The 15,372-nt window shown below is 52.5% G+C and overlaps 1 protein-coding gene across 1 annotated transcript; it reads left to right on the top strand.

Moving 5' to 3' along the window:
- Window positions 1-1,339: 1,339 nt before the first annotated feature.
- PGCKA1 (PDCD10 and GCKIII kinases associated 1) lies at window positions 1,340-13,831 on the top strand. Its single transcript, XM_020286311.2, has 3 exons — window positions 1,340-6,895; window positions 11,281-11,334; window positions 12,263-13,831. Exons 2-3 carry the CDS (start codon window positions 11,303-11,305, stop codon window positions 13,119-13,121), a joined length of 891 nt encoding a protein of 296 aa, XP_020141900.1. The 5' UTR covers window positions 1,340-6,895; window positions 11,281-11,302; the 3' UTR covers window positions 13,122-13,831.
- Window positions 13,832-15,372: the final 1,541 nt, after the last annotated feature.

Genomic DNA, 15,372 nt, shown 5'->3' on the forward strand with positions numbered 1-15,372 from the left:
AAAAATGGACACAATTCTTAGACACTTAAGAGAACAGTTAAAACCGCAGCAGTTGGAGATGGGATTGGGAACAGCTACTATAAGTGTTTGTTTATGACCAAAACGTTTCTCTAACCAAATGATCGTGTTGCCAACTTGGTTTGGGCCATTATGCTTTGTCACCAAAGGAGTCAGCACCAATGGTAGGGACTTCACAGGTATGCCAGGACACACCAAGCCACAAGGGTTCTTAGGAGGCTGGTCCTTCTTTGAATAACGCTCGCCTAAACCAACCAGCAACACAGCAGAGCCAGGAGGCCTGCACTGCCTTATTTCCTTGAAGCAGAAAAGGTATGGTTCTCAAAGTGTGACCCCCAGCCGGCAGCCTCGGAGTGCAGGAAGCACACGCTGTCAGGCCCCGCTCGCACCTGGGCGGATCCTCACGGCCGCCGCCCTCTGCTTCTCCCTTCGTCCGCCCAACCGCCCGTCCTCGCAAGCCCAGTCTGTCCCACAGTGAGCCGCGCTCACCGGCCCTACACAGGAGCCTCCTGCTCGTAAGTCACAGCCCGGGGACACAGGCAGAAGTCACAGCCCAGGGACATAGGTGGAAGTCACAGCCCAGGGACACAGGCGGAGGTCACAGGCCGGGGACACATGCAGAAGTCACAGGCAGGGGACACAGGCGGAGGTCACAGGCCGGGGACACAGGCGGAAGTCACAACCTGGGGACACAGGCGGAGGTCACAGGCCGGGGACACATGCAGAAGTCACAGGGGACACAGGCGGAGGTCACAGGCCGGGGACACAGGCGGAGGTCACAGGCCGGGGACACAGGCGGAGGTCACAGGCAGGGGACACAGGCGGAGGTCACAGGCCGGGGACACAGGCGGAAGTCACAACCTGGGGACACAGGCGGAGGTCACAGGCCGGAGACACAGGCGGAGGTCACAGGCCGGGGACACAGGCGGAGGTCACAGGCCGGGGACACAGGCGGAGGTCACAGGCAGGGGACACAGGCGGAGGTCACAGGCCGGGGACACAGGCGGAGGTCACAGGCAGGGGACACGGGCGGAAGTCACAACCTGGGGACACAGGCGGAGGTCACAGCCCGGAGACACAGGCGGCTTCTCCGACTCGATAGTCCCGGGTGGCGGGCTGAGAGGCGCGAGTCCCCAGCCTGCCGTAGCCGGCCGCCTGTGCCCTCCACTGTGCCGCTCACACGGCGCGGCTTTGTCCCAAACCAGGGACGGGCTCCCCCGCGGCCTGCCCAGGCCTCGCGGATTTAGTGGCTTGTCTTCGCTGCCCGCTCGGCCGCGTGCCGGCCGCGTCCAGGGCGGGAGGCGGTCAGGGGCGGGCGCAGCGGCGAGCCCTGCGGGGAGGGACGGACCGGCGCCCGCCCCGGCCTCTTCCCGCGCGGCCGCGCCACCCCGGGGCGGGGAGGAGCCGCCCGCCGGCTGTGGAGACGCGGCTGTGGAGACGCGGCTGTGGAGACGCGGCTGTGGAGACCAGGCTGTGGAGACCCGGCTGTGGAGACGCGCCTCTCTCCCCTGGGACCGCAGGACGCGGCTGGCCGGTGCTCGAGGAAGCCCTGCCAGATGGTGGCGCCACGGTGACAGTGACCCTCGGAAATGCTGGCCGGTCACCTCCTCCTTGACTTTGCCACGTGGCACAGCGCCCTGTGCCGAGATCCTTGAGGCAGAGGCCTTTCTTCTGCCTGTCCCTCCTTTGAAATTGGAGTGAAACCGCCGCTGCGTGCTGCCACCTGGCGGTGCAGAGGCAAAAGCACACCTGTGCAATTCCGTCCGAGCCCAAGTGGAGAGAGTCCCGTCCTCTTGGCAAAGCCCACCGGAGGACAAGCTGCTTCTTCTGTGTAGTCCAGAGGACTCAGAGGGAAACAGAGCCTACCACGGTGGGCGCCAGGAAATATTAATCATAATGAAAACAATAGCAGCAACGTTAATAATAGCTATACAGTCCTACTTTCTAACTTTTATAACTTTGGGCAAGTTACATAACTTCTCTGTGCCCATAAGGACAGTAGACTAATTACATCAAAAAAGGAAAACAGTGGCATCAGATCTTGAATGGCAAAAAGGGCCATATGGAATGTTTTCCAGAGCCATTAAAATGATTATGATATATTATACCATTAGAGGGACCAAAGGAAGAAAGAAGGGAGTGACATTATCACCGGGTTATTAAAAAAAAAGTCTGTTTCGAATTCAACACAAACATTGATCCAAAGATCCTGTGAACTCAGCAGCAATGAAGTCACGGGACCAGAGCTGGCCTGTTCCCCAGAGTTCCTGCGACAGGACACCACGGGAGCAGCACAGACACCTCCGCAGGTGAACCGCGCCAGCAAAGCCAGCCGTGGGGAAGGCCAGGCCGGCAGGCCTTTAAACAGCACAATTCCAGTGGGCCCAGGGCTGCCTTCCCTGAGAAACGCCTATTTCAACACAGACATTTCGCTTTCAGAGACTGATTCCTTTGGCTCCTGGAAACTTTGTTTGTTTTTGAGACAGAGTCTCACTCTGTCGCCCAGGCTAGAGTGCTGTGGCGTCATCGTAGCTCACTGCAACCTCCAACTCCTGGGCTCAAATAATTCTCCTGTCTCAACCTCCTGAGTGGCTGGGACTACAGGCTCGAGCCAGCATGCCCGGCTGATTTTTCTATTTTTTGTGCAGACAAGGTCTCACTCTTGCTCAGGCTGGTCCCAAACTCCAGGCCTCAAGCAATGCTCCCACCTCAGGCTCCCCGAGTACTAGGACTACAGGCATGAGCCACTGCACATGGCCTGGAAACTCAATTTTTACATGGTTTCCTATAAAATATAGGCATACCAGCAGGTGCAGGGTTGCCAGCCAGTGCTCTGGAACCCACAGTTGCCTTCCTGCCTGGTAGCTTGCATCTGCCCCAGCCCATTCCAAGTGGAGAAGGGGCCACCTCCTCCATCCTCAGGGGTCTCCCTGATCTGAGGCCCCCATCCCTCCCAGGACTTTGCTGTGACACACTGTGTCCCCATCTCAGGGGTCCAGGTGTTGGTCAGCAGCCCCCTGGTCGAGGCTGAAGAGACTTACGGAAGAGCTGCAGACCCGAGGGAATGAGACGGAGGAGCTGGGGCGGGAGGGAGGAAGCCGGAAAAGGAGCCTTCTCCATTCATTCAAGTTGGTGGCCTGGGATGAGCGTGGACTTGGGGCCCAAACAGCAGTACTGCCATGGGCTCGTTTACAAACTGCTGAGCGGGGTACCCCACCTGCAGACAGGTAGCGTGGAGTACCTGCCTTCAGCGTAGTTCTCTGGATCCAGTGAGATAGAATGTAAGCCAAGTCGATGAGTGGACGTTCCCTTTCTTTCCCACTTTACCATTTAGAAGACTGTTAGATGTGCGCTGAAGTGCCTTCGCAGGCCTCTGCCGCTGGGGACGGGGTTGTGGCTGGGACATGGACTGCTTACACCTGTGCACGGACTTTGCTGGACTAAGTTCACCCAAACACCATATAACGGCATTAGTTTGGGACATAAAACTGCCCTGATGATTAAGAATGTCACTTCAATAGTCATTTTTCCCAAAGTTTTGCACAAAACATGAGTTCTGTTGGTTGTTAATATGTTTGTTATGAAAATACAGTTCTGTGGTCAAATAATTTGGGGAATGGTGGGTTAAACAAAGTGAAACAGTTCTTTTTCATAACTATAAATGTGCTCATCAGCAGATTAATCTCTGCTGATCCCAAACCTATTTTGACCAGGGAGACCTTTATTTGGGGGGAGAAGACCTATGAACACATCTCTGCACACAAATATCCTATCAAACCCAGTTCTAGGTGATGCTAACACAAACATCCTAGCACATCGACTACTGGGAAGGCATGAAATGGATATTCGATGGTGCTGATGGTAACAGTCTGCATGTAATCTTTCAACTTCTCCAAAATAACCAAAAGTCAGCCTCTTTAGGAGAAAATTAAATGCCCCAGAAAAATTTGTCCCAGTGAGTTTTCTAAGCCTGCCCAGAAAGGAGTAAATGATTCTGCCATGGAAATGGACTGAGCAGTCAGAGTCTGTCTTCCACACCTTTTGCAGCAATAGATTCAGCACTGTCTCTGAAGCTGGGCAGGCAGCCTCTCATTTCTTCTGGAAAAGGAAATGAAAAGGGGCTCAGCTCCTGATAGTTACCTTCATTCATTTCTCTTGAGCCAGGACCTCAGTCCCCAGTAGTGGCTCACTAAGTATTTGCTCCTTCACCTACTGGCCAGCTTACATGAAATGCCGGGCTGTGTTTTCTAAACATTAGCAAGTGGGCTTCTCAAAACAGAGCTGAAATGTGTGTGTTTCATGTTTTTGTGTCTCTCTTCCAAATACTTCAATTTCTATAAACGCAATCCAGTTCCCAACAGCTGCTTTGAAAGTTCATTGATGAGAGTCCTTGAAAAAGAACATCTGTGACCCTTAGAATTGCACGACAGAAGTTTTGCTGTTTCCCAGGCTGGGAAGGGAACCATATTCTCACCCACCTCTCTCAGCTCATGCATTTGGCCTGTAGTTTAGGCCACTGGGTAGGGTGAGATTTGATCATGGAAAAGGGTAGACCCTCTACGGGAGTAATTTATAAAATTTCATACCCATCACTCAGTCATTCCCACCTGTCACTCACCAGCCAGTCCTTCATTTGAGCATCACGTGGGGGTGTTGTGGGAGCCGGCGGCCGCTAGGCGAGGCACTGCCTGTGAGAGTGCGTGCGCAGCAGGCGCGGTGGCCAGGCGCCCAGCACCAGAGCTCTGGACAGTGAGCCCCTTTCCACGATGCAGCAGCCTGAGGACAAGACTCGTAACTGCTTTGCCTTCTGAGTTCTAGCGCGTGGGGCTGTATATTGCACAAAGGTCTTCAGTGCCTGCACAGGTGACACCTAAATTCAGAAAGGCCAGTGAGCTTTTGGTGAACTCCCTTCCAAGACCTTTCTGCATGGTCTAATTTATACAGAATATCTTAATGTCAGTGATTCCCTGACGGTGTTAGGTCCTAGCCCAGGTTGTAAGAAGCAGAATAAGGACTGACATTAGATTAGCACTTTCATTTTTAACTTCACACCTTTTTTTCCTTTTAACTTTTTTATTTTGACATTATTTCAGACTTAAGAGAAAAGTTGCAAGAAAAATACAAAAAATGTCTATATATCCTCTACTCAGAGTCCCTAAATATTAACATGTACCACATTTGCTTCATTGTCTTCTCTCTTTCTCTACATATACCATAATTTTTTTTCTGAAACATTTTGATAAGTTATACATACCATGCCCCTTTATTTCTAAGTAATTCACTATGTGTTTCCAAAAAACAGGGCATTCTCTTACATAATCCCTGTACAATGATCAAAATCAGGAAATTAATGTTGACTTAATACTATTACCTAGTCTGTGACCTTTTAGCAAGAAGGACATGCAGCACATTGGGTTGTCATGCCTCTTAAGTCTCCTTTAGTCTGGAATAGCTCCTCAGTCTTTCTTTGCTTTTTCATAACATCATATTAAGAGTGCAGGCCAGTTGCTTTGCAAAACACCCTTCGGGTTTCAGTTAGGGTATGCTCTTTTGGCAGGAAAATCACGGGGGTGGTGCCGAGTTCTCAGTGCGTCCCGTCAGAAGCCACATGCATTCCATCAGTGTCACTGTGGCCATACTGCTTTAGACCCCTCGGCTGTGGGGCTGTGTGTGCGGGCACCCTTGCGCCTGCGGTGGATGATGCTTCGAGACTAAATCTAGTGTTCGCCCCAGACTTCCTCCCACGAGTCTCAGTCCACTGATGACTCTTACTTGAGTGGCTGTCAAATGGTGACTTTTCTAGATCCATTCTTGTACGTTTGTTAGCTGGTTTCGTACTTGCAAGGCAGAGCATTCCATTTCCCTTATTTTATTTATCTCAGTTTAGACTCATGAATCCTTGTAGTAGTATTTATTTTGATGCTCCAATCATTCCGGATTTGGCCAACAAAACTCCTATAAGCTAACTCCTGTGTCCTTTTGACCTATCTTTGTCATTCTTTAAGACTAGCACTATTCAAAGGCAGTTCTTTCCAGATAGGTTGAGCCTTTTTCTTTATTCTCATGACTTCCTGACAAATAGTCAGTTTCTCTGTCTGGTTAGAGAACTCCCCACCCTTTCTGGTCTTCCCTTCCCCCACCTCCAAAGCTACCCTCCTTGTGAGACGGGATTCCCCAGCAAGGAGACTGCACCAGCAACTGACGGGCATTAGCATGGCCATCTTCAAACACAGGACTATTTAACTTACACACAAAACATAGGGCTCTGGGAGCAGTGGATGGGCACAGCCATCCTGATGGTGTTTGTTTTTCCCCTGTGTAAACCAAGCAAAGGCTCTGCCCTTTGCTTCCCTGTTGCAAACTCCAAAGAGAAAGCAAATTCAACCCTGCTCAGTAATAAAGCACCCAGCGACTGAGCTCTTACCCTTCAGCCAGCCGTTGTCAAAGGGAAGAAAGGAAGAAAGCAGACAGCTTGTTTTGAACTCAGTCTGACTTCAAAAGAGCATATATATTTTTTTCTATTTCCATATATCATGTGCCAGACAAGTATTTCCTTTTTGCACCTGGACTTGGGAGAACTTGCTACAAACAAGGTGCAGATGAGGGAGGGAAAGATGAACAGAGAAATGAATTTGATCTGACACATCGCATAAGGAAGCCTGATTGTGGATGCGGGCGTGCAGGGCTTGGGTGCAAATACATGCCCCACCCTTTTCGTCAGCGGTCACACAACCTTGGACGCTAGAGCCTGCCTGGTTGCGAGAAGGAATGTGCTGGGGAAGGAAAACACGGGGCGAGGTGAGAGAGGGCAGAACCTCGAACCAGGAAGAGGCTGTCCTCACGGGGCTCCAGAGAGGCGCAGAAGCATGGCCCTCAGGTATGGACCAGGTCTGCGGGCGGGCGCCCCGGGGAGGCAATGGGGGAGATCCCAGCTGCAGACCTGGTGCTGACAGGGGCAGACCAGCAGAGCCTCCCGTGTGCCGCGTGGCTTTGGAGAGCAGCACAGACCCGTGGCTTTCCTGGGAGAGGGGCGCGTAGAAGCCGCAGAGGATGTGTCATTTCTGTAGGAGGCAGGGAGTGGTGGTGGCTGCGCTGGGCTTTCAGATCCGAGCAGTCGTCTCATTTTGGCGCAGGTTGCTCCTGCGGCCTGAGCCACGGCAGAAGGTGGGCAGCGCCCAGCTCCTCCTGGGCAAGGGTGCCCCAGGGCCAGTCTCACGTCTCTGGGGCCAGTCTCACACACGGTGTCACTCAAGACATACCTGGCCTTTCTTTTTCATCTTCTTTCTCTTTTCTTTCTTTCCCTCTTCCTTTCTCTTTCTTTCATTTATTTATTTAAGAAGAAAACCTTGCCCATGGACAACTCTCATTGTAAAGTTGACCCGAGGTTTTCAATGATTAATATTTTATGATTGCTTCAGTTACATGATTACCATACAGTCTGCCTTGTGTTTCTCAAACACTTCTAAGCCCCTTTTCCTTTCCTTTGACTGTTTTTTTGCTACCTATCCTAATTTGTTTTAAACAGAGTCCAAGAGAAACAAATGCAGTGCAAGTATGGAGAGAGTCAGGATTTCCGAGCAGACTGTGGAGGGGCAAGGCAGCAGGGGAGGGGCACACGTGCTGCCTCTTACCCAGCCGATCCATACAGCTGGACTATGACTGATCTGCAGAAAGTGAACATAAGTGGGGAGCAGAGGCTTGGAACAAGCCTCTGGAAATGGGGTTATTTAACTGAGAGTGTTTTGAAAAAGCAAAAGGTTATACGCGTATGTTACTGGTGAAGCCCCCAGTGATTTCTCTCTCTATGGAACTGTGGTTGCACTTGGGGTTTCCATGGTCCACTCGGTGTCACAGTTGCTAGAAATAGACCATTTGGCCCTTATTCCAGAAACAAGTATTGCTCAGTATTGTTAATACTCTTGTTTGTGTGCCCATGTCGTGGCAACTAAATTACATCTTGATTGGGTTCAAGGCCTACATTTTTTTTTAATATGCTGTGTACAGACAGGGCTGGGTAGGGCACTGGTCTGTGCTTATTGTATTAACTTATGTGACCCCCCGACAGTGCCATGCTGTAGGAGTATTACTGTCCCCATTCACAGAAGAGGTGGCCGAGGTCCTGAGTCCACAGCGAGGGGAGGCGGAGCTGGGCTCCGCACCGAGTTTTCTGTCCCCAGGGCTGCCCTCACCACTCCTGGGCGCCGTGGTCGGCGCCCACCGGAAGTGCCTACTGTTTACAGTCACGCTCAGCTACTGCGCTAGATTTCAGCCTGCAGTCATCAGGTAATTCATCCATTCCACAAATAGTTACTAACTGTATACGGTGTGCCAGGTATTTTCCTCAGTGCTGAGGAGTCAGACTTGAAGAAAGGTTCTACCCCACAGGGCTTACTGCATTGTGGACAAAATGGATCATAAACAAACAAACTGGTGACGAGATGTGCAGTGGTAACACGTGCTAGGAAGAATAATGAAGCACAGTAAGCAGAAAGGGTGACAAGACACACGGGGTGGGGCGGCCCAAGGGACTCTCTACAGATTCATTAGTGCTCCTGAGAAGAGTCTGACTGACAAGGGGTTTGGTGCTCAACAATGAAGTGACTTGGGAATGTTCTAGTTCCCTGTGCTGCTGTAGCAAGTTACTGCAAACTTGGGGGTCTAAAACAATGGAAGTTTATTCTTTCCCAGTTCTAGAGGACTGAAGTTTGAAACTGGTATCACTGGGCTGAAATCCAGGTGTGACCAGGGCCACACTCCTTCCAGAGGGGTTAACCGTTCCTTGCCTCTTCCAGCTCCTGACGCTCCTTGGCTCCCATCTCCACCTTTGTGGTCACATTGCCTCTTCCCCTCCTGTCCGCGGCACATCTCCCTGCGCTCCCTCCTGGAAGCATTCATATCCTTGTGTCTAGGGTCCAGCCACATAATCCAGGCAAATCTCACCATATCAAAATCCTTAACTTAGTCACATATTGGAAGACTTTTGCAGGCAGGTGCATATAAGGTAACATTCCAGGTTCCAGGGATCAAGGCATCAAGCCCCAGGTATCTATTGGGGAGCCATTTTTCAACCTGCTACAGGGAGTTATTTGTGGATTTATTTTATTATGTGGACTAGTGTAAATCTAGTCCCCTACCAATTGGCCAACCAACCATCTGTGCATCTGAAAAGGCACCCAGTCATTTTCACTTGGGCAAAGGCCTATGAAGTGGCCTGTGGCCTCCAGGGAAATTCACCCACGACTGAAAGAAGGATGGACGGAGACGGCAGGGATGATCTCTGTCTTCCTAAGGCACGCGTGTCCCGGAGACAGATGACTGGGACTTTCCATTCTCTTGTTGGCTTGTCCTTTTAAAGGCTGACTTAGACATGGAGAACAACTCAGCAATTCTTCCACACTAATTTTCAAGATTTTCTGAGGAAAGAGCAGACAAATGTGGTCAGTTTTATATGAAGAGAAGATCTTGTTCAGAAGGAAATGATGGGAAAAATCCAGCTTGGGGAGGGCCGGGGCAGCAGGCGGGTGGGAAGTGAGTCCTCCTCCTTTGAGGGTCCCCGTGGAGACACTCTTAGAACTGCAGGAGGAGGGAGCCCGCAATGAGAACTGAGATTGGCCCCGCGATGGGAAAGGCGAAACAGCAGCGATTCAGTGCCAGCACAGATGACCCGGCCATAACGCTCCTCAGGGGCGGAATCTTGGAGCACGGCGGATCAGACGTGTCACTCCATCTTCCTTGAGTTCCCCAGGGCTCACCCTTGCAAGGAACCTCTTGCGCCTCCTGCTGCCGCACCCAGGCACAGTTCTCCCGTGCTCCATGGGACTAGGGTTAGAACGCGCTCCGGCATGTGTCTCCCCTGCGTTCCCCACGCGCCCTTCCTCCTCCTCCAACGCCCCCACGCGCCCTTCCTCCTCCTCCAACGCCCCCACGCGCCCTTCCTCCTCCTCCAGCCTGCCCACGCGCCCTTCCTCCTCCTCCAGCCTGCCCACGCGCCCTTCCTCCTCCTCCAGCCTGCCCACGCGCCCTTCCTCCTCCTCCGGCGTCCCCACGCGCCCTTCCTCCTCCTCCAGCCTGCCCACGCGCCCTTCCTCCTCCTCCAGCCTGCCCACGCGCCCTTCCTCCTCCTCCAGCCTGCCCAAGCGCCCTTCCTCCTCCTCCAACGCCCCCACGCGCCCTTCCTCCTCCTCCAACGCCCCCACGCGCCCTTCCTCCTCCTCCAGCCTGCCCACGCGCCCTTCCTCCTCCTCCAGCCTGCCCACGCGCCCTTCCTCCTCCTCCAGCCTGCCCACGCGCCCTTCCTCCTCCTCCGGCGTCCCCACGCGCCCTTCCTCCTCCTCCGGCGTCCCCACGCGCCCTTCCTCCTCCTCCGGCGTCCCCACGCGCCCTTCCTCCTCCTCCGGCGTCCCCACGCGCCCTTCCTCCTCCTCCAGCCTGCCCACGCGCCCTTCCTCCTCCTCCAACGCCCTGACGCGCCCTTCCTCCTCCTCCAGCCTGCCCACGCGCCCTTCCTCCTCCTCCGGCGTCCCCACGCGCCCTTCCTCCTCCTCCGGCGTCCCCACGCGCCCTTCCTCCTCCTCCGGCGTCCCCACGCGCCCTTCCTCCTCCTCCGGCGTCCCCACGCGCCCTTCCTCCTCCTCCAGCCTGCCCACGCGCCCTTCCTCCTCCTCCAACGCCCTGACGCGCCCTTCCTCCTCCTCCAGCGTCCCCACGCGCCCTTCCTCCTCCTCCGGTGTCCCCACATGCCCTTCCTCCTCCTCCGGCGTCCCCACGCGCCCTTCCTCCTCCTCCGGCGTCCCCACGCGCCCTTCCTCCTCCTCCAGCCTGCCCACGCGCCTTTCCTCCTCCTCCAACGCCCCCACGCGCCCTTCCTCCTCCATTAGTGTTCTCCAGGCACCCTTCCTCCTCCTCCAGCGTCCCCACGTGCCCTTCCTCCTCCCTTAGTGTTCTCCAGGCGCCCTTCCTCCTCCCTTAGTGTTCTCCCGGCGCGCTTTCTCACTGGTGCTGGGGAGGCAGTGGGTGACTCGCAGCGCAGGGAAAGGGTTTGGCATGGTGGTGGGTGTAGGCGAATGTCAGAGGACTCTGAATGGAGGATTTTAGAACACGTAGTGTTTCTGGTGTCCAGCACCCTCCCTGACCGGCATGTTAGTGAGGTATTGCCAAGATTTGTGTCTCTGTTAATTTTGAGTATGTAGGAAAGAAAAAGCAAACCTAATTCCCTCTAATGTCATTCACTGTGTTCTCTGCCTTGCACACTTTCTTTTCCAGATGTTAACAAAAAATAATCCAGATGGGGTGCAGGTGCTGTAAAATGATTCAAAGGTAAAGTTGAAAAAATGCTTCATCTAAATGGAGGAATTTGGGATTATCCTGGAGTCGGTTTTAAAGACCATGCACGAATTCAGTGCATCGTGTCCAACCCAGGACACAATCAACATTGCTCATAAAATTAAGAGCTTGGAACTGTTTTGATACCATTTAAGAGGACATATGGCCTAGATTTTTAAGCTTTTTTTTGCTCACTTCCCAAAGCATGTTAGGAGCACCATTGTTCTCTAGGAGTGTATTTGGTTTAGGTTGAATTTACATTTCTTCAAAGAGCTTCAACACAAAGAAAAGCCTGGGTTTTGGAGCCTGCCTGAAATGGCATCACTGAAAATAAATCGCCCCAATCACATGTGTGCTTTTAAGTTTGTCCATGTTACATTTCATAAAAGTTCAAGTAACATGAATGAACTATGTAAGATAAAGGAAAGAAATAACTGGTGGGCTTGCTTCCTTAACAACTATGTCTACTCCAGATATGGTTTACTCCACTGTCATCATTATGTGATGTTTGGCTTTATTTTTAAACTATTTACTCTAAGTATCTTTCATGCAACTACAGATTTTATATTTATTGGTGTAATGACAGGATAATATTCCATTGTGGGGATGGACCATCAGTACTTAACTCTTCATGTCCCTATTAATGGACATTGTTTTATTTACTTTTATTTTAAAATTCCGTGAACCTCTTTGTCTCTTACCTTCTCCGCTCACACCCCGTTTTGGATCTCTTCTTAAGATCCATTTCCAGTGTGGTAGAACATTTTTATACCAACTATATTTAGACACACTTATATAGATTTTAAAAGTAACTAGCCACAGAAATTAAATTAGCAGCAATAGTAGAAAGCAGCGGAGCCTGCGGTAGGGAGTGTGAATGATGGGGCAAATCTGACTGCTTTTTTCATCCTTCTCACCCCAGCTATCTCTTCGATCCGGTGCAAGTGCCCTCCCCCGGCTATGTCAACGAAGTCAACAGCTGCAAGTTAGATGAAGACGACACTGTTAAATTAAAAGGCAAACAGAGCAGCGAATGCCTGGAGCAGAGAAGTGACCCTCCAGGGGAGGGCGTGAGAACCGGGAGCGGGGGCAGAGGGAGCGGCCCGCGGCCCCACCTGGGGCGGCTCCCACAGGGGGACCCTGCAGGCGGACACTGTATGGACGGTGCCGTCAATGGCACCGGCCCTGCCTCGGCTCCACAGCCCCCCGGGAGCCCCAGGTCCCCGCGGGACGACAGGGGCTCCCGGGCCGGCACTGCGGACGGCAGGCGCGCGGCTCGCCCGTTCCTGCGCGGAGGCAGCACGGGGAAGCGGGCCTGTGCGCGGCCGGCGCTGGGGGCGCGCCCCCGGGTCACGCGCGCCGGGAGTCCTGCGGGGGACGCACAGGGCCTGGGCCTGCAGACGCCGGCCCCAGATCACCCTCGGCCGTGGGGCGCGGCCGCGGACGGCGCGGAGCGCGAAGGGGAGGACTGCCTTTTCAGGAGCCGCGCTGAGGCCGGGCCCGCGGGGGCAGCCCCGCCTGCGGTGCAGGAGCGCGGCTCGGCGCCCTTCTCGGTGGAGGGAAGCTGGGATTCGCTCCCCGAGGCCGCAGCGCCCAGTGCCTGCGCCGGAGAGGGGGGCCCTGCCCGCGCCGCGCCCGCCGGCCTCTCGGGAAGCGGGCGGCAGGGCGCGCGGGGCTCCCGCGGGGGCGGGGGCGTCGCGGAGGAGGACGCGGCGGTGGCGGAAGCCCTGGCGGCGTTGGAAGCGGCCACTGCGGGAGAAGACGCGGGCGAGGCCGACTAGGGCGCGAGTGGCGCAGCGGGGGCTGCATTCGCCCTCCCCTGGGCCTCGCCGTGTTTACATCGCGTCTGTCCCAGCCGTCACTGCCTGTGCCATACCGCTCGCTAAATGTCCCCAGCACCACTCTGTGTGGATGGGCTGTCCTGCGGGACGCTGGAATAAAAACCTCAATGAGCCACTGTGCCCACGCCCACGGCAAGTGCGGAACTTAAGCGACCTGCTTGCCAGCCCGGGCTCTCCGGAACACCCGCGGTGTGCCGAGGTCCCAGCGCTTCCCGCGCGGGCCGTCTGCCCACCGGACGTTCTGTACCTTGCTTTTGAGAGCCAGACACGGGACCCAACCTGGAAAAGGTAACTACCCCATTTAAAGTGCCTGATGCATGGCTGAACTTCAGGGACAATCACCCAGGGAACTAGCAACTGACCACTTGGTCAACAGCAGGTTAAGCTCAGCAGCTTCGGGGTGGAGTAGAAGCCACCAGCAAACAAATGGTTAGTTGTTGCTGCGATGTGATTTTAAAACACCTTTACCTTAACTTTTTTACATTATTACTTTTTAATCTCTTTTGGGATTGGGGAGGCTGGCCAAAATCATTCCTAAAACTGCTTGTGTCATGTTTGGGTTTAAGTTCATGCGTTTTGGAGCAGCAAAGCCATATATGGAATGTTTTTATGGCATTAAATGTCTAATTCTGATTAAAATATAACAAACATATGTGTTTCTTTGTCTTAACTCAAAGGTGGTTCTAATTTTTTCAGACTGAATATCAGTCTTGACCCTTGAAGTTTCCTTCGATTTAAAGACCTAAAGGACAAAACTACACTCAAGGAAGGGACCAAGTAGATTTGCTTTGGCTCTCTGTCCCTCGAGGTCAAACTGTTGATACGGTCACTACATGTGCCAATCTTACCTTTAAGATGAGCAAGCCCCTTCTGGATTCAGCTTTCTAACTCACACAAACAGGGACAGCCACTCTGACATAGCTCATTGGAGAAAGTAGAGGAACTGAGGGTGTTCAAAACTATCTAGAGAAAAATAATCATGGAAGATGCCTTAGTTCAGTGTTTCATGATACAGGCCCTGAAACCTGACTGCCTTCGGTCTGATTTTCAGCTTTGCCATGTGACCTTGGGCAAGTGACTTATCCCTTCTCTTTCCCCATCTATTAAGTGAGAATAATAGTTGTATGTGCTTATAAAGATTAAGTGAAATTATGTAAGTGTTTATTAGCACATTGCCTGGTACTTAGTAGGCACTCAAAAATGTCTTGTTAGTTAAAAACAAATTTAAAAAGTTTTTACATCCTCACAATTGAAAACACTAATCCTGTAAAGTATTTATTATGCCATCACTTCATTTTGGTAATTATTCAACATAAAACATGGTTTCTGTGGCTCCCAGGACCTGTAAAGACAGCACCCTTACAACGCTAACGGACATATCGCCTGCTCTGTGCTTGGTACCGCAATGACGAGCCATCGCTGCATACAAGGTCACGCAGAGCCTTTCAAAGATAAACTGTTGGCATTGTTAATTGCATTGTAGGCATGTCTGTTGTGTTTAGTACAACAAATGCTCGATATTTCAGAATGTACATTCCTTCAACAATTTCCTAAGTGTATCGGAATTATGCTCCACCATATGGGATCAATGTCTTATACAAATAGAGGCTTATTTACTCTTATGTAAAAGAAATCTGGAGACAGCAGTCCAGCCACCTCGGGTGTTCCATGTATCGGTGACCCATGCTCCTTTAATCATTTTGGCTTTCTCCTCAAGGTCACCTTGTGGTCTGAAATGGCTGTTGAGGCTCCAGTCATTACATTTGCTTTCCATGCAGGAAAAAGAGTAAGAGGCTGAAAGCCCCACTCCCTCTCCATGAAGGACCTCACCGAAGTATATTCAGCCCTTCTACATGTACCTCATTGGTCAACATCTGGTCACCTCGCCACATCTAGCTGCAAGAGAGATTAGGAAAAGTTGTCTTTCTAGCTGTGTGCATGGCTCTCCCAAGTAAAGTCAGAATGCAGACGGGGAAAGAGACGGTGAGTTTTGAAGTGGTCAGCTTATAGTCTCTGCCACACCAGGTCCTCAAAACCCCGAAGCTTGGGATACAGCTGGTTTGCAAGAGGTTGACAGACTGTACTTACATTTAGAATGACACAGAAGGGGTTCAAGCCTTTGGTACAGGGACAGGAACGCTGGACAGCTACTGTCTTCCCAACTCCCCACTGGTCTCTACAAACCAGATGG

The sequence above is a fragment of the Microcebus murinus genome, chromosome 3 (assembly GCF_040939455.1).
Source record: "Microcebus murinus isolate Inina chromosome 3, M.murinus_Inina_mat1.0, whole genome shotgun sequence".
NCBI classification, from domain to species: domain Eukaryota; kingdom Metazoa; phylum Chordata; class Mammalia; order Primates; family Cheirogaleidae; genus Microcebus; species Microcebus murinus.

Excerpts from the sequence above, each read along its gene's own strand:
- PGCKA1 (XM_020286311.2), top strand. The coding sequence starts at position 11,303 with ATGGGGTGCAGGTGCTGTAAAATGATTCAAAG. Across the intron at positions 11,335-12,262 it reads TGCTGTAAAATGATTCAAAG|CTATCTCTTCGATCCGGTGC; the intron begins GTAAAGTTGAAA and ends TTCTCACCCCAG.